Here is a 26,177-nt window from a genome sequence, read left to right on the forward strand (position 1 = left end):
AGAAGAAGAAAAAAAAAAAAAAAAAGCGCTGTCTGAAAGCAGAATGTTTGAATCCCAGTTTAGCTAGATTCCCAAGTTAAAGTTTTACAGTTTGTGTCCTACGGTTTATAATATAATACATACATCGGTGGAGGGCAGAGCTTCTGGTTGCAGTCTCTGGTGTCTCCTCTCGGTTTCATGTTGGACTTGTTACAGAAGCTTTTATGGACCATCTTGCTGTCAACTTTTCTTCTGCAGCCATATCGCAGGTACTGCTTCCCTACAACAGGAGACGGGATGGAAAATGTAACAAATGTAAGGACAGAAACATGATGTCACAATGCAGAGAGGTGACCTCAAAGACACAACAGTGTCTCCACTTGTATTTTCCTTGCTTTACTGTACCTCCACCACAAGGCTTTGAGCAGTAGGACCATCTCTTCGGGGCCCACTCATAGGCACTGTCCTCTACCAGCATGTTGTTCTGAATGGCAGAGTCACTGTCCATATTCATCATGTACTTGTATGACAAGTTCACATCCTCGTCCCCATGTAATCTCATCTACACAAAGAAAGATCATCATAAAAGTAGACAAAAACACAGACGTTAACTGGAATAAATTTCGGACAAAAAGGGATTTTAAGTGTAATTCAGATTATGGTCAGCAGAAAATGTTTGAATATCACCAAATTTAATATTAAAATCGTTTGTTTCAGCGTGTACCATGATTAGAATTCCATGTCTGAGAGGCCCGGTAGTCTGAAGGGTCTCCTTGTCATTGTCATTCTCATATTCCCACTCCACGCCCTTCTCTATGACCGAGTGAGATTCGGGGTACTCGTTTTCCCCATTTAAGAAAAACAGTCCCGATGCCACGTTCTTAACAGCTGCAGATGGGTGAGAAACACATAAGGACTACACTTGTACAGCACACAAATTCAAGTGCTTTTATATACACATGTGCACAAAAGACAGACAAGGGACAGTGTCAAATACCCAAAGTGTGTGAGGTTGCTTTCAGCTCTTGGATCAGTAAGTGTCTTGCTCCTCTGGGGATTTCAAGAACTTTGAGGAAACCTGAAATGAAACACACATCTGGTTTGTGGCTTCAAAATCAACCATCACTCCCCCAAAAGCTAATTTTACAGTTTCCTGACACAGAGCCTCAGCTAATCCAGTGAAGAGCTCTTAAACCAAATATCCCATCAGTCTTGAATATTTTCATTCAGTGAAAACATCAGATTCTTGGAATCTTGCTGTTCTAATGTAGGTCTGTCCCGACTTCAGCAGTTATATTATACACTTATAAACATCAGCTAATAAAATGAAGTTTGATTTAACTTCTTGGCAATGCTCTCGTGGAAACATGTCAGCTCGCTTCTCACTTCAGGGTCAGTTTTACAAATCTTCCTCTAGAGGGCGATGTTTAATTACACATAACGAAATAAAGAGGAGAAGAGTCCAGCTTGTAAACAAAGGACACTGGCCAACTATTTATTCAGTGCTGAACACAATCATAGTTATCCATGGCACTGATGGGACCAAGTCAATTCTGTCTTAGATATAAATAAATAAAATTGTGACTGCTGGTGCATTTACCTTGTTTCTTGGCAGTACGTGTGATGGTGTCTTTGAAGGTTTTGCAGCTGGAGTTGTCACCTCCGCACACTCCACACTTGTCTTCCTGCTTTGAGGAGCCGACCACACCGTCACAGCCCACTTTCTGTGAATGAGGACGTGGAGAAATTTATCACATGCAGATCCGAACACATGAAGGTGTCTTGCTTGCATACACGCGCATAACACTCACTTCACACTCCCCACGCACACACACACTGTGTGGGTCCTTGTATGAGCAGCGAGTGCCGTCCAGGACCGTCCTCTGCATGAAGACCACATCTCGTGTCTCCTTGGACTGGCAATGCAGGTGGCAGCGTTTGTTAGCTGTGAAAGGCAAACACAAATACACTCACAGAATTGTAATGATTACTCAAATGATTTTCAGCATGTCACGCACATGGTCCATCTTGATGATTTCATGTTTACAACCAACATGTGATTATTTTTTATGTTCTCAATGAGCGCTCCATGAGTCAGCTTGACACTGTGTCTCATTGTGTCTGTCTGAGTGAGTCATACTACAACTACTTGGGCCCTGAGAGACAAAACCTGGCAGATCATCCCAGTGAAAATGAACACTGCTCACTGCTACTTCATCACGTTTATTACAGATGGCCACAATCCTGAGACCTTGTCTTATGGAGCTTTGACACTAAAAAAAACAAGTGGCAGACATGCTGCGCAACTGCTGTATTACATCACGTGGAGAAAACACATTTTTGTCACGTTGAACTGAAGATAGACACAAACAACCTATGAATTCCCTTTTCAGTGATCAGAATGAAGACTCTTCTACTGAGCTATGACAACTGAGGGGGCCAATGTCATGCACGCACGTCACAGTGCAGTGGAGGAGCAGAACTGTGGAGGTAAAATATCTATAGTACAAGCAAGATGCGGACCTTTTTCACAAATGACAGGTGAAAGCAGGGAAAGCGCAGGTGTATAAATGACGGCTGCATTCCATTTAGAGGGTGTCCCAGTTAGATATGTTGGTTTAAAGTCATTGCTTACTGGGACACTTATTGGAACTGAGCCATCATTAATACACCTGTGTTTTCCCTCCTGTGACAGGTCCAAATGTCTGCTGTGGAAAAGGTCTATATTGTACCTTAGTCAGCCGTTCCTCACCCTTCAACACTGCAGCATACAAATAAATTTGCAGTTTGGTCCAAATAAAATAATTTGCTTTATTCTTTTGAGTTTCTCTGTGGTTCCACTATTTAATTAGAGGGTCATTAAAGGGTTATTTTGCACATAATGCTCTCGTACAAGGACTTCTGGGAGATCTCTGATCCCATCTGTGCGAGAACACAGAAAACAGCAGACAATTTAGCGCTTTGGATATAATAGGATAAACCAAAGGGTTAGAGGAGGTTCTCACTAGCTGCTTGAACAGCCACACACAGGGCAGCCCCACATTTCATGTTCCTTTCCTCTAAAGTATTTTACAGTTTACTGTTGACTCTGGGAAAATACCCAAATGGAGACATGAAAACGGCAATTTGTCAAACAAATACTACAGTTTCGCATTTGGAGCAAGCACTCTTCTTTCCTCACACTATCTGGAAGTGAGATGACAGACCATGAATGGAATTCAATTTCACCTCCCTGTTCATTTTTCTCTCTCTCTCTCTCTTACACACACACAGACACACACATGTGCTTACGCATACACACATACATCCACACACACACACACACACACACACACACGTTGAAAAGTAATTTGAGATGGTGAAGGCTTTGTTGAAAAATATGGCATTTAGAAATAATAAGAACGAAGTAAAACAATTTAGCGAGGCCCCTCTTAGCTGACTTTGTGTAGCGTGACCTCCGTTTAGGGAGACAGCTCAGCACTTTTCTGTAGGGCTGCCCTTTAGTTGGATGATAATTTAATATGTGTCAGGAAGGCAGTGACATGTACGTTTGGAGACAGGGGTGATCTGACAATTTCACACACTCACATATGGACAAAACTTCTCAATTATGTAAAAAGGTTTGGGGTATGAAGGAGAGAACTTTAGATTTGGGTCCCATTGTGAATCTGATAGTTTGTCCATATGTGATTACTGATACACGGGTGGAAAAAAAAAATGGAAGAGGGGGTTAGTGGGGTTCAAATGACATCAGTGAATGGGTGGGGAAAGAGAGACGACACCAAGTTCAAAGAGGATTGTTTTTGAAGAGATTTTCAAAGACGGCTTGTTTTTATGGGAGGGCGTAGCCGTACCTCAAATCTTTACTCAGACTCAGCAGGACAACCAGATGTCAGTGGCCATTACAGAACACAACCTATAAATATAAACCCTCAAAAACCCAGCCGCATTGAAGAATGTGTTTGCTTACTCTTTTCATTCATATTTACAACTTCTACAGTTTATCATCACTTTTTCGGTTTGGCGCGTATCTCCACACATGTAGGTGTCCACTCACGGTCTGTGTGTTCATAAGGCAGCCAGTGGTGCTTGTTGCTGTGGAGTTCAAAGCGAGGGTCCCAAGCATGGCACTGCTCCTCTCGTGTGTCACTGTAGATGTCTTCGCACTCGTTTGTGTTGCACATCTGGAATTGGTAAGTCGCCCCGACGCAAGTCCGACCTCCGTTGGCTGGTCTGAGAGAATGGCAGGGCAGAGGGCACAAGACTTTAAACGGTTTTAGGTTTCACTTCTGTAACACACTGGCTTGAATTTGAAATCTTGAGCCAGAAATGATACATTTAACGCTTGCACAAATTATTTTGATCTATGTTAATGGAGTGAAATGGCCTCCTGCAATTATTCCTATCAGGAGTCAGTGCAACAAATATCAAAAATCTAAATCAGGGTACGTCTGCTTCACCAGAGCTGAATTTTGGATAACTAAGCATACATAGACTGCAAACTTGCAATTTTACATTTTCACCCAAACACATGCACACTGACAGTTTCATACCTTGGATTGTCACAGTCGCGTGTGCGAAACTGTACTCCTCCAGCACAGGTGCGGGAGCACTGGCCAAACTCACTCCAAGAACCCCAGTTTCCATCTTGCTTTATGATGTCAGGGGTCAGCCAGATGCAGTGACCTTTAAAGCAATGCTGCAACAGACCGAGAATAAAAGGCAAAGATGCTATTTGAATACAGTGTACCACCGACATTATTGTTCTTCGATAGAACATAGTATTGAAGTGCACAAATACCTTCCCATTCCCACACATGGTGCCATCGATGGGTGGTCCTTTCTTGGTCTTGCAGAAGAACGGATTGTCTGGGTGGCTACACCACAGCTGCTTACATGGGTCGAATGTGCGATACTGTGGGGCACAGAGAGAGATTCCTTCTTACAACCAGAAGCCCTAACCTACGATACACACACCAGGTAACAGGTCAACCATCATGAGAAAGCTGGGATGAGACCAAACACTGAATAAAAAGAAACAAAAGTAGAGATGGGGAGAGAAATATCACAACAACAATAGCCACAACAGTGTTATACCCAACAACAACAACACCAACCCTGCGCTGAATCACTGCACTGTACACTACGCTTCACTGAGAAACACACAGCCATTCATGCAAACTAAACCAATGGATGATAGAGAGAGACAAGGCTCTCGTAATGAGACAGCCTACGGTTTAACTACGTCACAAGGGAGGTAAGAGGGCTGAGGGCAAAAGATTTAGAAGCCAAAAGGTGAAGTCTCGCTGACCTCTAAAATGCCCCTCGACACAGATCAAGGACCAAATTCTCCTCCTTGTCTGATATGAACCACCACCAAACTGACCTGCAGTCCAGGTACTGAGGGGGCGTGCCCTCCTCCCTCTTTTCCACACACTTCCCTACCCACGATGACCCTGGGGACCTTTACAGGTCAGAGGGCTCGTCACAATCAATGGCTAGACTGTGGTAGGTAATCACCAGTTACATCAGACTGGAGGATCCTAAAAGCTGAAACATGGAAAAACAGCCTCTGTTCAGGCCAAGCCCTTTCCCCTTGGATGGGAAAGACATCTTTCCAACCTTTTCCACTCGTTTATAGTCATGAGAGTGCCAATATAATGAGGCTCTTCCTGCTGGTGCTGCAGTGATTTAACACAGATTTGCAGGAGAGGACTCGGGGTATGGTACTGTTCAACTGCTGGACTGCACCATAGCCACCGAACCAATGAAACAGTAGTCATAGTGTTTGGAGGGATTTTATAGCCACTTTCTCTCAAAACATGAGCATTTTAGAATCCTGCAGACTCACATCGAAAATGTGACAATGGGTAGAACAGAGAAACAAAGTACAGTAAAAAAGAAATGTAAGGAGCAACATTACAAACAGTTACAACTCCGGAGGACAAATAGAAAAAGAAAATCTGAGAAAATAAATGACGGGCCACATGTCTTCCGGGAGGTGGGGTTACCTTACCTGCGTTCCTGACTGGCCCGCCTTTTGTAGCTGAGGGGAATGAGTTTGACAAGAGAATAGAGGGTAATCTAGCAATGTGTGCAAAGCTCCTGAACAAGCCCTTAGTCAATCAAGCAACAGCTTCCCAACAGCGTGCCACAGTGGCTTCACAGTCATAGAGCGGGTGAGGGTGACCGGGGAGGAGGTAAAGATGCCTAGCAAGATGCTGCAGCTGGGTGAAGTTTGTCTACTGTGTATTTTTTTGGGTTTTTTTTTGCGTGTGGTTACAAAATACTGTTTGTGACAGGTTCACGTAAAGGCACTGTGGTATCAAAATTATATCTATATTGTTAACGTTAATAGCAGAAAAAAAAAATAGCTATCAAAACCAATTACCTGCTTTTAAGCAAGATGTCAATCCCACCAGTGGCCGGGAGAGGAAACACAGGACATCAGGAGAACGTGAATAGCTGTGTATGTGTGACTCTCATTTCATTACAGTGTGGATCAGAGACAGATGTCAGTACTGGGCTCAGTTAATGAGGAAAACTGTCAGAGCGAAAAAGAGCTCCCTTAAAAATGCAGATATCACAGTGAAATTCAGAAAATTCTGAATGAATTGAATACACTGAATTCAAAGTGACTTTACTCCAAAAATCTCAGTTTGTCACAGAAAATGAAGTGATGCTAAGCTTAATTGGTGGCAAGTGTGGTAGAGGTTGCCCTCTAGTCTGTTAGTGCAGTTAATACGAGTTTGTAAACTAGCTATGTTAGTAAAGTGACCGTCAGACTAACTACCAGGGTGTCTTACCGCAGTGCACATTGTGTAGCCCACACCGAAGTCAAAGCGACACTGTTCGTTCATGGAGTAGTGCAAACCAGGGAGTTGAGGCAGCGATGGCCAGTTGTGGTCAAAGGGGTCATCACGGAGACAGTCGTAGGAACTGTGAGAGGAGCCACAAAATGAGTTAAAATTTTACTTGTTTAATTTATTATCTTCCATTTACTCATCCAAATGTCATATTTCCTCATTAATCCCGTTATAAAAAATGTCATAAAAAAAGACTTTCTGTCAATCAACTCTCTGCCCTCTCGTCTTCGCCGTTTTAGCTCAAACACACGTTTAATTAAAGCTCTAATTTATTGCATTGTTTTGTATGTAGTACTGTATGTGTGGTGGATCGCCATGTTTTCCAGATAGGTTTCTTGAGAAGTTATGATGTGAGGGCACTTGAGCACCCTGGCCATCAAATCTAGGCGTTCACACCATGAAAACCACCATTATATAATGGCAGTGATATTTGTGCACTTTATTAAATAATATCTTTTAGAATAAAATCTCATAGACACTGAAAACTTGCACAAAATATCAACTAGATGCAAATTCAAAATAGTGATGTCAATATTGACCTTTAAAAGCGCATATTATAAAATCCTATGAGAAGGTGTGTGTGTCTCACTGAAGGTAGCGTCCCAGCTCCTGCATGCTACATCTGGACCAGTGGAAGCGGTGGAAGGCAGCTTGCACCAGGGGGGCCATGATGCTGCCCATGTGCACCTCATCTCCACAGCGGTTTCCCTGGCCATCGTGTTCCATCCCCAGCCTACACAGAGAAAGAGAGAGAGGGAAAAGAGGGCAGGAAAGAAGTGAAGGGAAAGGAGACAAATCAGTGGAGACAGATTGGGAACGTGTGGGAGGAGAAGAACAAGAAACAAAGGAAGGAGGCAGTGGCAGTTCACTCATCAGACATTGGCCGAGGTGACCAACGGACAAAAATTGTAATTAATCAATACAGTCCTTTAACTGACTGTCTTGTTGTCTCCTGCTTAGCAGGCTTGATCACATCATTATGGCAATATACTTACACATGTCCGGTCTCGTGTGCCACCACGAATGCAGAAGAGAAACCATCCTCATGGTTCAGAGTGCAGCTCCTCACTGGGTGGCACATGCCTGTCACTGGAGCATAACCTTAGCAACCAGGGAGAGAGGGACAACCGCAATCATTTATAGACTCACTGTTGTCATGAAATGCAACAATTATATAGAGAAAAAAATATTCCAACTTAGCATTAAAACTTGAGACTGACAAAAAGACAATATTCTCAACCACTCAGACAGTCAAAGGTAAAGGTTTTTTTTTTTCCACTTGAGTTTCTAATTTTGTTGCTCATTTGATATTTTCAATACCAAACTTTAAATCAAATACACTATACGCTATCCTAGTAAATTGCATCACGCACAACATTTGAATGTTTTTCATACTCCCTTTATTATTAAATCTCAATACATCTTCATGAACTGAATAATACTCGATCAATCACCAGGCAACTCCTTGTACTGAAATACACATCTGGTTTGCATTTGCAAAATGTGCATTTTCCAGCCATTTCAGTCAAAGAACTGATCAGTGATATCAAACCAATTGGGCTTGACTATTTTAACTTCTCATTTTAATCTGATACTTCAATCTAAAGACTATAGACTATATAGAAAGGAGTGTGTCACACAAACGTATAAGAGCAAATGTGTTTGCATCTGTGTGTCTAATCCTAACCCTAAATAGACACCTTTCACCTCTACATAGGCCAATCTCCAACTCTGCGTGTGCTTGCCTGTCCTGTACTGCCTATAATTGTGGAGCTGTGGCTGGCCCTTCTCTGTCTATTGATTTTCTGCTGCTGAAGGCTGAGCCCAAGGGCAGCTGAAGGGCTTCTGGATAGCTAGGCCACTGCCTTTAGAGGCCTCTCCCCTGGGCCTGACTGTTAGTCTGTACTCTGCTGCACAGAAAACCACCAACCACCAAACCCACTGTGCACTATGCAGCTATATGAGGCAACGGAAGGAAGCGGGGAGTTTTCTGTGTGTAGTTACGAGTTTTACATTCCCAAGAGCGTGAGGGAGCAGTGTGAATGTATTGTATGTATTATATGTAAAGAGATTATGAGAGCTTTAGTTTGTGTATGCGTCCATTAATACCCTGCATGCCCGTGGGCCCAAATTCCTGTCGTGTGAGGAAAATGGCGTGGTCGTGATACTCAGCGTCCCCTGTGTCCTGCTTCTGCTGCAGAAAGGCCCAGCGACACACGTTCTCCAGACTCTGAGACGGGTTCCCCAGTTCGATCAGGCTCATGGACTGGAACAAGAGATGGAGATGTGCAGGAAAGAGGGAAGAGGGTGTGTCGATTATACAAAAACAGAAGTAAACCGGCTTCTCGTTTTTAATTTTGATACAAAAACATCTTACTCAACCCTGTAGGGGGCAGTGTCACAATGTTATATACTGTCAGCAGATTTTTCAAATTGCTGAGGTGTATAACACTCACACAAACACACACTGAGAAAGATGCAAAGTACTATTAGTACCGTATTATAATGCAAAAATATAATATATTATTGTAATATCCACTTAAAAAATTTACATAAACTGAACAAAAGGGGGTTATATTAATGAACAATGCACTTATAGTCAAAAACAAGTCCAGTTAAAAAAATATTTACCTCCAATTAAATGAATAATGCTAACACCCACACAAACACCCAGATGCCTGGAATTCCTTCCATTCACCTTGACCTATCATTCACTCCTCATTAGGATCTCCACTCCCCCCTCCTCTCCCCTCCCCTTCCTCAAAATATCCTGCTGAAGGAGTCTTTCCATGTCTTCCACCGATTCCTTTTTTGCCATTTCTACATTTTCTCAGTATTTTCACACATGCACAATACACAGCTGAATCAAACAGTGAGCGTGTGGTGTGAGTCAGAAGACATATGGCCTGCCTCTATACACATGATGGAGGGTCTGTACTCTGCACAAACCCCTTTAGACACAGTGCACTGTACATGTTTGTGGTTTCTCATGTTCAATCAGTTACTTGTGTGTGTGTGTTTCACAGTGTTTTTATGATCTTTAAAAAATTAGTTTGTAATGGTGTGTAAATGTTGTGTTGGAGTGTGTGTGAAGTGTGGGAGTGGGAGTGTGCCTGAATTCAGGGTCACATAGCCAATCTGCAGGCTGTCTGGGTGCAGCTCTGTTGCCACGGTAATTGGGAATGATGGACAGCCGGAGCTTTGGCTGAAGCTGCATAGGGGCTGGCCCTGAATGACCAATGTAGTGTAGTTTGTGTGTGTGTGTGTGTGTGTGTGTGTGTGTGTGTGTGTGTGTGTGTGTGTGTGTGTGTGTGTGTGTGTGTGTGTGTGTGTGTGTGAAGGGGTGTGGTGTTTTTGAGTTCCATTGGGACTTCAGACATGTAGAGAGGGGAGAGGAAGAGATAAGGCTACAGCAGCATCACAGAGCACCTATCCAGCAATAAAATAATTTGTATCATCCTTTGGGGTGATCCCTACCCTCCTCCATTCCCGCCTCATCTGGCTTTATCTCTCTTTTCCCCCTCCACTCTTTCTCTTTACAGGACAGCCATGCAGATAGAGTTACAGTCGAGAAGAAAATGATGCTCCCTATTGTCCGGTCTCTCTCTTTATGAATGAGGGAGGGCTATCATTGATTGTTTATCTTTGCCTGGACTTCCCATGATTCCGTGCTGCAGCCTACTGGGAGGAACGCTGATTGCATAACGGACAGAGTTTCTGTGTGCTTTGGTGCTGAACTGTGAAGGCGTGCGACTTGAAAACACTCTCCTGGGATGTTGCGTGCTTTTAGTTCCTCTTTTGCTCAGTCCACTGGAATAACAGGCTCTGGGCATCAGCGTGTGCTGATGAGTGTGCGTGTGTGTCTGTGTGCAGAACTTGGCTGTGCTTACTGTATGTACTTAAAGCGATTGTGGCAAAATCCCAGTATCAAAGATAGTGCTGATAAAGCGACAAAGCATCAACTCTCCAGGAACGGCATCCCAATTTGTCTTTTCAGTCGGACATGTGTGTTGTCAGGTCTTACCTTGCCATAGCCAAGCATGATAATCCGCACCAGCACCACGTTGATTTTTGCTCCCAAAGACTGATCATGGTAGATCTCGTTCACCTGGTGTCACACAGAAAAACACAAGACAGATAGTGAGTCTGAGTGGCAGAAATAAAACATCTATAAATGTTTTAAATAAAATACCTTAATAAGATGTAAACAAACTGTACGTTGTAATAAATGGTATTCATGATACATAAACAATTTGATCGTGCATTATGTGGTAAAGATAAAAGCCTTAGTCTAAGTCTGAAGTTGAAAATGTTAATAAAATTGTTTTAAGTACACTTATTCACTTACTAGCTAAGAACATTTTTACCAATCACACGAGTCTGCTAGATATTAAGTCAGAAACAACCGTTTAACTTAGTATCATGTGAAAACAAGGAGGAACCAGCCTGGCTCTGTACCAAAGTAAAAAAAAAAAATCAGCTCTAAAACTCCCTAATTAACACATTTTAATCTTGGTTGTCTAATACAACAGTTGAAGTATAGTGGCGTTATATGCAAGACTTTTCTTGGCTGGGTGCAGGGACTTCCTGGAGCCAAATTACAATTTCCTGAATATAGTTTTACATTTAATGGACAGACATGAAAGCAGCATTGGTCTTTTTATGTAACTCTAATAACCATGTTTCCTGAAATCACAACTATTTCTTTAAAACAGGTGTTTTGTTCTGGATGTTCTGTGGTTGTTTTCCAGAGGGTAACTGGTCAATTGGATAAATTCAAGAATGACAAAGGGTTCTTGTGTGATTTATTAATCATACATGGATCATTTCCTTACGTATTATAAACCAGCTATAAAGGGGTCCTTATTAGAACATTGTAAATAGAATAAAACAAAAAAAACGAGTGAGCAAGGATTTGACTGAGGTTTCCCCATCAGCAACACCGTGACATGAGTCATTAAGAAAGTGGAGAAGGAGCCAAAAAAAGAGAGAAAGAGAAGTTCAGGAGAGTGCAAGGAACTCAGTTTCCAATGAGCACAGATATATAGCAGATGAAGAAGATGCAAAGGATGGAAAGATCTTAATGCAAGGAAACAAGGTAAAGTGTGACAAGGGAGATGCAGAGAGCACTCTACTGACACACGCACACACACACACACACACACACACACACACACACACACACACACACACACACACACACACACACACACACACACACACACACACACACACACACACACACACACACACACACACACACACACACAGAGAGAGAGAGAGAGATATATATATATATATATATATATATATATATATATATATATATATATATAGAGAGAGAGAGAGAGAGAGAGAGAGAGAGAGAGAGAGAGAGAGAGAGAGAGATAGATAGATAGATAGATAGATAGATAGATAGATAGATAGATAGATAGATAGATAGATAGATAGATAGATAGATAGAGAGAGAGAGAGAGAGAGAGAGAGAGAGAGAGAGAGAGAGCGGTAAATTGGCACTGGAGTTGAGGCCTGCTGTCCTCAGTGGCTGTGCCTGGTGCCTAATGAGGCAAAGGGATGTAAAAACAGACAGCCAGAATGAGATGGCTGATGGACACGCTGCGGAGAAAAGGGACATAAACACACTGTACACACAAACACACATAGAGGTACGGAGATAAGGAGCAAAACTGCCGACACATCCGGCAAGAGAAAGGTATGAGAGAGAGTTGAGGAATCTTTCGAATAGAGACAGAGAGGCCGAGGCAAAGAGACCAGAGGCTGGGCACAGAGGGGAGGAGAAGCAAAGAGGGAAAGGGAGAAAAGAAAACGAGTTTGGGAAGGAGTGGAAACGATGCATTCTTAGAAAACAAATATCATGGAGCTGCGGAAAAGGGCTTTTAAAAAAGGAAGGAGAGATCTGGAGTATGCTAATGCTACTTTCCATATGTGGTGTAAAGCTGGAAATTCCAACATCTAATTAGGAAAAATCCAACGGTGATCTATCAAGTCAGAATCATAATTTGTTAACCACACACTGTCTGGAATAAATTCATTTCATTGCGTCAACATATAAATATGTGTGCTGCATAAAGTAACAGCTTTACAACATGTTCAGAACCCTCAAAATAAAGTCATGTTTGATTTGCAGCACTGCATGGCCCTTGCGCCATGTGACATCTTTCAGAGACCTACAAGCTAAGATAACTTGCTAATGTAGTATACATTAATGATAGGGATTTCAGTGGAAGCAACAGTTGAGACCAAGAAGGTCACATGTTTTGGGCATCTGTGGTTTTCTGAGATGGAACGCTTCTATTAATGCAGTCTGTGATTAGACTGTGACACTAACTGTGACTTTCTGATTTTCAACTGTGACTGGAGCAGAGCTTTACTTGAGGGAAAGGAGAGAGTAATACTTGGAGTTTTGATCACAAGGTATAGTGCACTGGATGCTGTACTTTTCATGTGTGCCCTGCAAACCAAAATTAAGACTTCTCAAATCAGTCTTCTTCAGTAATCTTCTGACAAAACACCCAAGAGCAAGAAAAAAACAAGTCCTATGGGACAGTTTCAGTGTCCTGCACAATATGTGTACAATGCCTATAGGACCACTTTACAACTAAAACATACTTTTAAGGGATTTTGTAGGTCATACAAGTACTCTATCCTCTCTGACATGAACGGGACCGGCTTAAAGAACAGGTGCACATTTGAAGGGGTTCATTCTGATATTAATATTTGCCCTTTGATTAGATCCTACTTTGATTATAGTGAGTATTTTGTCAGTGTCAGTGGTATTCAGATGGTTTACCCAAGTAAAAAGTAAAAGCATTGTTCTGAGGGCCAATCAATAGTAAAGAACAAATAAAAGTCCTGCTTTCTCTAACAGAGGTATCAGCTGTTGTGTGTCTGTGTCTTTAAGGAACACTGACATCAGTGACCCTGTGTTCTGATTGGCTAACTTTTTCTGAGTGACACATACCCAGGCCAGTCACAGGTTTTCTTCGTAGCTTGCTAGCAACGCAACAGAATCAAGGCTCTGTGTTTTCCACATAAAATATGAGACAATGGGAGGCGGACATGTGACATAAGCGCGAGTTTGTGACATCACAAACTTACAGAAGGCCAAATAGCACTGAATACAGGGTGAGTGCTTTTGTTTTTTTTTTTACTGTTTTGACACTTTCAGAGTATCTATTTAGTACCTAAACCTGCTTTATAATAATAATAATAATAATAATAATAATAATAATAATAAAAAAGAATGGAAATCTGAATACATGTAAAATGGGACCTTTAATACCTGTCAGATAAACATAGTGTAAAAGGGTTATACCCAAGTAAAGTACAAATAATTCCAGGTTTTTCTTGTATATTCACTTATTTCACTGAATATAATTGACAAAATGTCCACTGGCAGCAAGCTATGCTGATAAAATGAATGCAAATTTCTGAGTTTATCCTTGGACAGGGTAACTTTCAAACGCAACTTAAAAAAAAAAAAAAAGTTCAGTTCCTGACATGAAGGATGGGGAGAGTTGTAGAGTGTGGGACACAGGGGAAGACAGGGGAAAGTTTTCTTCCAGCGACCTTCACTTCAGTTTCCCTACAGAGAGTCCTATTCTCTTTTCAGTTTAACCCTGTTGGAAACAATGAGTGTGTTTGTGTGTGTGAGAGAGACAGAAAGAGCTGGTTTGCGTGTCTGCAGTTTTCATCTTGCCTATCTGTCTGGCCACCTACTGCTAATTCTGCCTCATTCGGTAAACATTGGTGTCACTCCCTCGTTATCTTGGCAGTCTAAAGTATACGTAAGGAAGTGACACACAATAACACTGTGAGTGTGTGCAGTGTTTGTTTGTCTGTGATGGACGTGAACACTTGGGTGGGTCAGTTTACACTTGGCCTGATCCAGCCCGTTTCCTTGACAACTGTTAGGCCAATTAGGGGCGGTTGATTTCCAGGTGACCCCGACACCATAAGTTCCACTCTAATGAGACACACATTCGCACATATACATGCAGCACACGCACACATGCACAGAAGTAGTGTAGTGTCCCTTCAGTCCCACTTTTAGCTTGATGTGTCTTCATGCACTTTAACACTTGCATACAGTTGGACACTTAACACACAGATGCTGAACACTGGAGGACAGATATGCCAAAGCAATTCATAATCCAAAACACACCCACATATTTGCTCAGATATGCTTTCCCATGCATTCACACAAACACACACACCCACACTCAGAGTTCCTTGTTTATAACTGTACAAACATGTCTCTCATTCATGCTGCTCGCTGTCCACTGACGTTGTGAAGGGCGTCACACGTCATTACTTACCACCCAGTCTACATACAGTATATCCACCATAGCCTAAATTCTGTGTGTTAACTAATGCAGGCCAAGTCATGACAATCAGATAAATAATGCAACCAGGGCCTGTCACTTAACACTGCAAGAAGGAGCACAAATTAAGTGTGAAGGCACGAGGAAACTGGCAAGGTGAGGAACTCGGGAGTGATTACCACCAGCGAAGGATTAATCATATAAATCACAGCTATAATTCAAATTCAAATCATGATGATTTTGTTTGTTTACGCTCGTCATAACTTGAAATATACGCCTGATTAAGTCATTTTTACAAACAAAACTCGTGTAAATAAACCTTTCGTGGCACCAGAAAACATGAATAAGTGCATGAAGAGGAAGAAGGCCACAAAGGATGTTAAAAAGGGGGTAAGTGGCGTGCTCTAAAAGAGGGACGAGGGAAGGATAGGTCAGATGAAACCTGTGAACAGCAGACAAGAACGGGTGTGTCACAAGACAGTGAAGGGTCGCTACTTTTGATCTGTACTTTATTAGCTGCTGGCACCTCTTACACAGGTTCACAACTGCATTTAGCATTTCAGTGACACCTACTCTTTTCTCTACACATGACATTCATATGATGAAGGAGTTATTATTAAGACTGAGGATGCAGCAGTAAAACCATCACGAGGGCTTAGAGTATAATTAAGCTAATTATTGTACTAATAAGAATATTTTCACATGTTCATCTCATGTGTTTTAATCAACTTATCATGGAGGGTGGACTTCATTTAAAAGGCAATGAAATATATTTGAGAAACATTTTGGAAAATGTGCATTAAAAACACCCTCAGCTGCTGGTGAGACAGAAGTGAGTCATCACATAAAATTTGGCTTCAGCGCCACATAAATTAGATAAGGCTTTGGACAGCTTCTCTCCATCTTTTTGTCAACATGCATGGAACTATTTTAAAACTGAGACCCAGAATTTGAGCTCTCGGCTCTGACAGTGCTCCTTACATATCTGTGACACTTCCAGCTAACAAGGTGTCTATTATTACCTGGACTACATCTCCTTTCCCAGCTATTCCTACCGCCTATTAATGTGATTTTTCACTGTCTCCAGGAGCTTTGGTAAAGACAAGACCAAACGATCTGCATCACTTCTAGACAGCTCCTACAGAAATGAGGGTTATCATATACTGGAGGCATAAAAGAGCAGACAAAATGCACATCCGTATCCCAGAATGCCTCATCAAAATTAAACACACAGAGACTATTTATATCCATGAAGAGCATGATTAACACTTTGTGGCACCTCTGTAAAGGTCTCCCTTAATAGGTGCGAGAGACAGATAGACAGACAGATCACCATTGGCAACAAAGTCTATCACTACGATGGTCACCGCAGGAAGATTGCTGCACGATGGCCCCGGCACACGGCATATTTTGCAAGATTTACCACAACACTGTTGCTACAACAACATGCTCCTTTCAAGAGCCCATTTCAGTAAATTTTCCAAATTAGGTTTACTGTATCCAAATAAGTGAGAATCTAAAATGTAAAAAAAAAATAGCTTTACTATGATTACAATAATATTTCTACATGTTAAAATAAAATGCAGGGGCACACTCAGTGACACAAAATGTGGCATTAGGATATACTTTTCGAAATAATACTGATCAAAACAAATACTTGGAGCTAATCGAATGAGGAGTCAGGCAACAAGTCCTCTACTCTAAATAACAAAATAATGGTGTAAATTGTTTCCTGATTTGATGTCCCTGTCGGCTCGATAACAAAGCTTTCAAACCGTTAAAATTATGAATTATTATGAATATGAATGTTTTCTGATCGGCCAGGAACCCTGTGGAGCTTTTGATCTCTAATAGCGCCATGGAGCACAACTTTTATGAGCACAGGTGCACAAGGGTGACGCAATACACATTCCTGCCTATGGTCACAGAACTGCACTGATCTACAGGCAGAACAAAAATATCCAGCGATGCAGAAACAAAGGGAGGAAAGAAGAAGACGTTTGTGTTAGATATGTTTCAAACTTTTGAGAAAGTTAAACTCCAAGGATTCACACAATGAGGTTCACAAGACAACTGCATTGCAGGTTTAAAGCAACTAAAGGCACTTGGTTAAGGTTCTTCCGGATTAAGGTCCCGGACAAAAGGAATCAACAGTTGTTTGAAATGTGATAGTGGTGATGATAGTAGTTTGTATTAACATGTAAGGGTGTGAGCTGGTTTTCAGTAAATTCTAATAACATTTCCAGCTTAAGGGTTTGGGTACGCCCTATCACTGTGATGAAGCCTCTCTTTAAACTTCAGTTGTCCATATTTGCCCATGACCCATTAATTATGATTAAATTCTCCAATACGTGTTTGATAAAAATATGTTTAAGCTTTACATTTTCTAGTCATGCCGCCTCTGCTGTTTTTCAAGAGATACTTCTTTTTTATTTTACATTGTACATGTTTGTGTATTTTTGCATGAACAGCACTGTTCCTACTGTAGCATGCGAAAGGTCACATGGTCGGACCTGTTCTTAATTCAGTGATGTAACTGAATAAAAAAGGAAAGCGTGAAACACATGGGAAAGGAGTGGGATGAAGAGAAGAATTACCAAGACACACATTAACCTCAATATAAACACGCACACATTTTGACACTCCTGTTGAACTTTGTAGACACGACTTAGTGGTTTTCTGTGGGCGTGCTTTGATGTCCTGCAGACAGCAGTGCCGTCCCCCAGCTTCCACGCACGCACGCACGCTGATGTTTACATCCCTTCAGAGGGCATTACACTGACGTAAATTAATTTCCTGGACAACGTACCCTAACGTTACCCTAAATAGACCTGCTGCTCGCCTAAGTCTTACCCAAACCTTTACGTAAACCAAACCAGTAACACTTATACTTAAAGGGTTGTGCTTAAGACTGACATGACACGGTCATAACTATACATGACAGCCGTCCTGAACATGAGGATGTCATTATGAATGTTTTCGTTAAATGTCATTTGATCAATTATGTCATTTTTAATGAAAAGTTGTCATTGTCTGAGATTTGTTTGTGAGCTTGACATTAACCAAGACAACATAACCTTTCATACACGTGTAACCCTAATCCTACCTTGTTGAAATTATTCACAACATTGTTAGAAATAAATAGGAGTTAGGCCTAGTTAGTCGAGATGACATAACAAAAACATCCCAAACAACTTGAAGGTCACTGCAGTTTACTGAAGAGACTGAGCCAGGTTCATTCACACATTTCTCCCTTTCTATCCTGCTTCTTCCCATTCACTCAATCACTGCTTGTGTTCAGACTTCCTATTACTCCACCTACCACCACAGGACTCGGGACTCCTCGCTGGGGCAGACTCACAGGCCCTCCTGCGGCGCGCTCTGCCGGGATCTGCTCCAGCCTCCGCCTCGCCATCTATGACATCGGAGTCTTTGCCAAAACGTTGGCAAAAAATTATCCCTCCTTATATTTGTCTGGCAAAGCCTCTTCTATTTGAGTGTCTACTTTGCAACAAAAGTGTCCATTATAACTGACCAAATGACACTTGATCACAGTTGTAAACATTCATAAAGACTCCTTTATGTTCATGGCAGGTGTCATGTCAGTCTTATGTACACCCCTTTGTTACTTAAGTGTTACTACCTAATCCCACCCAACCTTCGATCATACCTTAAAGTCTACATTTTAGAATTTAAGAAATTATAGGGACTTGCTTTTGCCACCAAAAGGAAGGCAGGTCCCCACAGTGTGACTAATTAAACATATTTATGTCCCCAAAGCCCACGGACACGATCCACCTTGACCCTTAGCTCACTTCAGTAGTCGTTCAAACAGACAGTCAGAGAAACAGAGATGAAAGAGGTAAAAGAGGAAGATGCAGAAACTCAGTCCAAAAACACACAAAAAGAACTGAAACACAAAATCTTTACTAAATATAATTACTAATTGGAAGGTGGTTGTAAAACCGATGCTCTAACAAAAGACTTAACACACTTTTTATTTGGTGAATTGAGAGCCTAAACATGACCATGTATGCAGAAAGGTTGCCTAAAGGAGAGGAGAGATCACATTTAATGTTTCTAAAGTTTCTAAACAGTTCTTGTGTTTCTTCACGTCTGGTTTAAAATTAAATAGATAAAATCTATTAAACTAAGTTAAATTAGTACAAAATTTCACTTGTGGGGAAAAGTAATATCAATATACTAATGCTGTACTCCAATGAAAGGGCAATAAGGAGAAGAAAAGTGTTTTCATCTTTATTGCATGGTGAAGCAATGACATGACAACAATAACTCATAGACCTGCCCTACGAATACCTTTAGATGGCATCTGCAGCAAATATATCTTCTGAAATCTCTCTCCTCATACTTAATTTACATCTTGCTAAGTATGTGCTCTCATACACCTGTGTTATCAGTCACTTTATACTTAGAAAGTTTTTTTTTTTTTTTTTTTTTTTTTTTTAACATCGTTGAGGATTTTTTGCTATAAACTACCCAAGACGGGGATGTGTGACAGTGCGAGCAGCAGCACTGCTGAGAGCCTGGGAGGGTGAGAGAAAGACAGACAGGGAAAGAAATAAAACAGAGCAAGAGAGAGAGAGTCAGACACAGCACACCCATCCTGAAGTGAGCAAAGCAAACTTTCAAGAAGAAAGTCGCCCAGATGCCACGCGTGGGAGGCAGCCTTTATTTATTTATTTCTGTTTATCTGGCTGTCAGTAATTTTATTCCGAATGCGCTGTTTAAAATACTCCTTCTCCCTCTGTCTCTCTATCTCTTCCCCTCAGATTAGAGGGGGGCTGCGACAGGGCCGCGTTTTCCCTTCTCCTATATTGTCGAACAAATATCTAAAAGGGGAGGCAGGGAGCACAGCGGCTCTTGTTCTTTCTCAAGCGCTGAACTGAGACAAAGAGGCGTGGTAGGATTTGTTGCTCTGTGCTCGCACCTGCTTAGCAGTCAGAAGGTTGGTTCCTTGCGCAGTGGGTCGCAGCACAGGCAAAAGCAAACAGGAGCGCGCACACACAAACGAGTGCATGCAAACAGCACTCTCACCACAGGTTTAATTTGCAAAGATTAAAGTCTGCAGTGAGTTCAGTGTCACACCAACACACAAGCACATGTACACACACACTTGTAACAACACCTGGGAGTGTGAGTGCTAAGTGTTGTTGTGGCCTGGAGCGTACTACCTGCTGTTTCTCTCTCGCGCTTTCTTTTCTCTCTGTCTCTCTGTCTCTCTCTCTCTCTCTCTCTCTCTCTCTCTCTCTCTCTCTCTCTCTCTCTCTCTCTCTCTCTCACACACACACACACACACACACACACACACACACACACACACACACACACACACACACACACACACACACACACACACACACACACACACACAAAATGAATGATGACATGACACAAAGCCTGATGAAACGATATGTAGATAGAAGCCCCTTTAGTGCAGAGGGCTCACCTTACACACACACACACACACACACACACACACACACACACACACACACACACACACACACACACACACACACACACACACACACACACACACACACACACACACACACACACACACACACACACACACAAAACTAAAATCTCATCATATTCAGATGGAGAAGAAAGGATTACCCGCGGCTGATTGCTGGATGAGAATATGTAGGAAGGGAATTGAATCCTGTCGGTGTGTGTGCGTGTCTGTTACTTTCTTTGTTTGACCTCTCTGTGACTGACATTCCATTCAGTTTTCGCATTTAATACATTTTAAAAGTTTTGCGCATCAGGAAATCAGTGTATGATGGGTGTACATCAATACAAAATTGTATGTTGTGATTCTTGAAATCTGTCTGATTTAAGTCCCTCAAATAACATAAAATGTGAGTAATTTTAAAGGCAGGTGCTTAATTCAATCGTACAAGAAATTTCATGCACCTCTCCATCTATGTGCCTGTTTGTTTTAGTGTGTGTTTACACCTGTGTGAGCCAAAGATACTTACGATATTCATGAGTGTGAGCAGGTACTTCTGGACATGCTCCTTCCCGTGAAACTGGACCACAGAGTCATCGACGCCCAGCAGCACCTCAATGTTGTAGGCCCTGTCCAGGCTCTGTCTGCGCGTTCGCCCTGCTCGGGTGTGGTTGATGCTCTGCTCTACACCTCGGTACAGAGACTCCAGGTCCATCAGACCGCCAAGATCTGCACCTGGAGACAGAAAGATCCTTTAAAACTGGCACATGTACTGGTATACTAATATCAATATCAAAGTAATTAAGTGAAAGGAATAAAACATTTTTTATTTGGGATGTATAATTAATAGAAACGTTGATGTACAAATCACATTAAACAGCACCCAACTAATGTAATTCTTTACAAGGATATGATCATTTAAAAACATAAGCATGTAATCTGTGATCAGCGACAATCACTCAGAAACCTGGACAACCACAAGATTTTATCGGCCAATATGGGCCTGTCACAGATAGATTGGTATCTACGTTTGTGTTGTCCTATATGACATATAATGCAGAAACATGGGTTAAATTAAATTAATAATTAGTTATAATTACTACATTCCCAATAAAGTTTACCTTTCCAGCACACTGTTTTCATCTGGGACAATAAAGTTTATCGTTAAACTATAAAATATCCTGTCTTCTTTATATATATTTATCAGTGTTTGATAGCAACATTTGATATCAGAATTTTTTTACTTTCTAATATCAACTTCCGCTGCAAAAATCCAGTATTGGTTGGGCTCTATTGTTGTCAGAAATAAACCCAGATTCAATCACACATGACTCACAAAAAGACATTCTCATCAATGGTCGCTTACTTAATGTTCTTTCTAGTGACTAAAAGCTACAGAACAACAATGTGGCTCTTGAGATACAAAGTTATTGTCCACTGCATATTTCCAAGGGCAAAAATGAAACTCCAAACTCAGAAATACAATTAAACTAGTATTAAAAAATAATTGGATGTTACACTGTGACAAGCAATGATGAACATTTGCAGCCTGACAGCATGTCCCAAATTTAGGCCATATTAAAGTCTGTTGTCGTGCTACTTATGGTTACCTCATTGAGCAGACCTGTCGTGGTTATGTTTACATTATTTCACATCTGCTCAGCTGGTTCTTCCCTCTGCAGTGTAACACTGATTTCAATACATTGGTTGTGTGTTTGTTTTGTGTGTGGGGAACACATTCGCATTGATTTACAAGTGTACATATTTGAGCTCTTGCATGTCAATATCTGTGCGTTTGCCTCCTGCTTACTTTCCAAGACACCGGTTGACAGAACCGAGCATGTGTGTTCCTTGTAACCAGTGGTAACGGTGCGGCTATCCTTCACAGATCCTCTCCTAATCAACCAAATATTTCGACTCCCATCTGAATAAAAGGAACAGATGGTGCTTGCTAAACACATGGATTAAGACAGCTCCCTCACACAGGGGCTGCCCACCCTGCTCTTTTCTTGGCTTGCTATATGCTGGCAAAAGATACAATTTTTAAACCAAACTCAATTTGAGGTTAGTCCATTGGAAAGTATGCCACCTACAGCAGCCCTGTCTGTCCTCAGATCACTAATTACTCCACACAGGTATGTCAGACTGTGTTATGCTGTTTTGACATTTCTGGATTAATTGCAATCCTGGGTTCCTAAACAACTTGTATTACGTTTTGAGTGCCTGGTCTGATCATGTTTCTTTCTCCATTTTAAATGAGGCAAAGAGCTGGAGTCAGTGAGGATACAGAAGATAAATCGTCCTGTCTCCAGAGCCAAGGCCACCCTTCCCACACGTGCTGCTGCTCTCTCTCTCTCTCTCTCTCTCTCTCTCTCTCTCTCTCTCTCTCTCTCTCATTCTCCTCGCATATGAAGGCACAGCATGGCCTTGCTCATATGGAAGCCATTGGAAGGCCAAGTCATGCCATCTCGAACATTTGGTCTCAGTGGATTCAACAAAGCAATATCCTCGCTGACTCCAGCCAAGGCCTCCCTCAGCCAAGGATGGCACACAAGGCAGCTCAAAGGCTGATGTGTGTGCATGAGTTTGCAGTTGTTTGTGTGTGTGTGAGCACTTTATGGACAAACATTTCCAAGTGGGCTATAAATCACTGTTCCAACAGGAGTTTTAATTTAGTTGAAGCTTGGGTGCAGGGACGTCGAACTGTAACAGACCTCGTGTTTTTGACTGTGGAGCTTTATGTGGAGGTGCTGCATGCTGAGTTTGATTCAACACGCGGCATGACGGGACAGTTGGAGCTGCAGTGTTTTGACACATACAGTTAGAACAAGTGTTGAAGGAAGGAGAAAGGAAAAAAATAGATGCAAGAGGAAGACGGAGGGAAGACATGGGGAGCGAAAGAGCGATCCGCCACCTTGTCTCCCAATCAGCAAGGGGCATCGTGCTTTCCCACTCCCTCTTATGCAACGTTTCCAAGACAACGGGCTCATGGGTAAAACAACAACCACGTGGTTCACATTGGCTCCTGCCTTGCTTGCAGAATTAATCTGAAAGTCTGACTATCATCCCATATCTGCCCACATTCCAGTGAGTGACAGAATACCAGCACAGAGACAGCACAGGGGCAAAGATAGAAAGTCGTACAGAGAAAGACAAGAGATTGTGAGAGGAGAATTAAAAAAAATAAAAAAATCAGCACATACTTTTATTCTGTTTTATAGCACATCTCACAGTCACTGAACATTTCTTTTCCTTGTTAGTAGAGGATGGGTTTAAGGCGATGTACTTCGCAACAACCCTTGACTCTTCCTAGTTATAGCTGCCTTTAATGAGCCTGATGTCATAACCACACCATTTGCCTCTGAAGACAGGTCCTGATATTTTTACCTTTTGCTTATGTAATGTTAAGACAAAAAACAAAAAAAGAAATATGGGAAAAACAGCAATGTGTTCACACTTTAAATCCTGTGTCTTCACAAAATTGCAGTACCTTGAAAACAGTGAATGAGACAATGCAGGGACATTGCATAACACAGGGCCGCGACTGTATGGTAAGTGGAAGGTAAGAGATAACGGAAAGTCACACAAGCACAGTGGTGAAAAAGAACTGAGCTAACCAAAATTATAAAGGTGTTTGATTAAACTTTTTAAACTTCTCCGTTTCTTCCAAGTTGCAAACCACCGTGAAGTCACCCATTGGTTTGTGAGCTGACATTTTACATTCATGGTTGTGTCTCAAAATCTGACTTCTTTCACCATACTTAAGTAGGTTAACTTTGACAATGAAGCGCGATCTCAAAATGCACACTGCCGTTCCACACTCACCGGAAATGACGGTAGCATTTGAATGCATCACCTGAGACCCTATTTGTCTTTTGGGTTAGTTTTAGTTTTTGTTTGATAAATTTACCTAAAAGTGAACATATTCTCATTTTCTCTTGCTTTGCAGCTTCGTAACCATGATGGCAACCCATAAAGGTGAAAAGTGTCCAGCTTTCCATACTCAATGTGTAGACCAGTGTAACTAAACTGGGTCCACATAGGGCCTTGATTTACTAATGGTTTGCGTGTGTAAAATCACGTGCAAACTCCACACCACCAGCAAAAAAATGTCCAAGCTGAACTACTAACGGCTGGCAGTGAGGATTACACCGTTCAAATGTGTAATTTAACACACATTGTCCATTTTGCATACGTAACATTGGGCGTTCCTGCTTGAAGGTGCAAAATACTGGGAGGGGAAATACAAATAGAACAATTTAGTACCCGCAGTGATATTTAGATTTTAGATTCAAGACTTTATCCCACACTGGGGAAATTCGGTCGTCACAGCAGCGTAGAAAAAAACAAATGGTGCACATAATATGAAAAACTTTACAAATACGTATACGTTATAAGAAATTAGATCAAAAAAATATTCTTTTCGAAAAAAAAAATTAGAGCAATGAATAAATACACACACACACACACACACACACACACACACACACACACACACACACACACACACACACACACACACACACACACACACACACACACACACACACACACACTATATACACAAAAAAACAAATCAAATAAAAATAAATAAATAAATACAGTTTGGGATGAATGGAAAAAAAGTGTCAGGGGCTTTGGAATGAAAATGAAATGAACAGTGCAACGTTATTATAGGGTGGTGTTGAAAAGTCTGACAGCCGTCGGAACAAACGACCTGCGGTAGCGCTCCTTCCTGGGCTGGAGGTTGCAGCAGTCTGCCGCTGAACGAACTGCTTATAGCTCCTACAGTCTCATGGAGGGGGTGAGAGGTGTTGTCCATGATCGATGTCAGCTTGGCTAACATCCTCCTCTCACCCACCTCCTCTTCGGAGTCCAGGGGACTAAACCTGAAAGTAGGAACAGCAGAAGTGACTGCGTGTGAAAGGCTGTATTAATCAGATGCGCACATGTGGAGAGACGACTGCTCTTATTGTGGTGAGAAGGAGACACAGGGAAACCACAGAATACGTAGAGAACGTGGTTTTACACCCGTGGAAACATTTTGGAGATGACAGAGGGAAACATTACTCAGACATATGGTTTGTCCAGCGATGACATTCCTGAGTTATTGAATGAACTGAATGATGATTGACAGCCAACAACAAGGAGGAGCCACGAAATACCACCAATTAAAAAAAACTTCTTAGGACTCAGCATTGTCCTGCCTCTGGGTCATGCCAGCGTATCGCTGCGGAGATATCCCACCCAGTTCCGTTACTCAGGTGTGCTGTCCCAGGTACTGAATGTGTCCCGCAGAATTCGCAGGTGACTTCATAAGGCTCCCTTACATTCGCGAGGCACTGAATGAAAAGTCACCTGCTCGTGACAGAAAGAGCTGGACCTGCTGATCGGTGTTTGTTAGAGGATCTCATCCACCGTACCTCCTCTTTTATTAGATGACGTTATATTATTAAGCCTTTTTTTTTTCCACCTTTTTGTTTTCCCCACAGTATTGGCTTTTTTTGCTAA

General features: G+C 41.8%; 1 protein-coding gene across 1 annotated transcript in view; it reads right to left on the bottom strand.

Moving 5' to 3' along the window:
- Window positions 1-26,177, bottom strand: part of adamts2a (ADAM metallopeptidase with thrombospondin type 1 motif, 2a) — a 119,023-nt gene that overhangs the window by 8,158 nt on the left and 84,688 nt on the right. The window contains exons 4-19 of the mRNA XM_069719995.1: window positions 21,196-21,401; window positions 10,870-10,953; window positions 8,955-9,111; window positions 7,841-7,946; window positions 7,435-7,578; window positions 6,786-6,918; window positions 5,996-6,025; window positions 4,781-4,894; window positions 4,533-4,678; window positions 4,037-4,212; window positions 1,791-1,924; window positions 1,580-1,703; window positions 977-1,057; window positions 704-867; window positions 385-541; window positions 124-259 (exon numbers count right to left, since the gene is read on the bottom strand). Of these exons, the coding sequence (XP_069576096.1) occupies window positions 124-259; window positions 385-541; window positions 704-867; window positions 977-1,057; window positions 1,580-1,703; window positions 1,791-1,924; window positions 4,037-4,212; window positions 4,533-4,678; window positions 4,781-4,894; window positions 5,996-6,025; window positions 6,786-6,918; window positions 7,435-7,578; window positions 7,841-7,946; window positions 8,955-9,111; window positions 10,870-10,953; window positions 21,196-21,401 (2,092 nt within the window). The remainder of the gene's footprint in view (window positions 1-123; window positions 260-384; window positions 542-703; window positions 868-976; window positions 1,058-1,579; window positions 1,704-1,790; window positions 1,925-4,036; window positions 4,213-4,532; window positions 4,679-4,780; window positions 4,895-5,995; window positions 6,026-6,785; window positions 6,919-7,434; window positions 7,579-7,840; window positions 7,947-8,954; window positions 9,112-10,869; window positions 10,954-21,195; window positions 21,402-26,177) is intronic.

Source organism: Brachyistius frenatus, unplaced genomic scaffold (assembly GCF_029030835.1).
Source record: "Brachyistius frenatus isolate BFR_SWC_R1_liver_20210118 unplaced genomic scaffold, ASM2903083v1 Contig_229, whole genome shotgun sequence".
NCBI lineage: Eukaryota > Metazoa > Chordata > Actinopteri > Embiotocidae > Brachyistius > Brachyistius frenatus.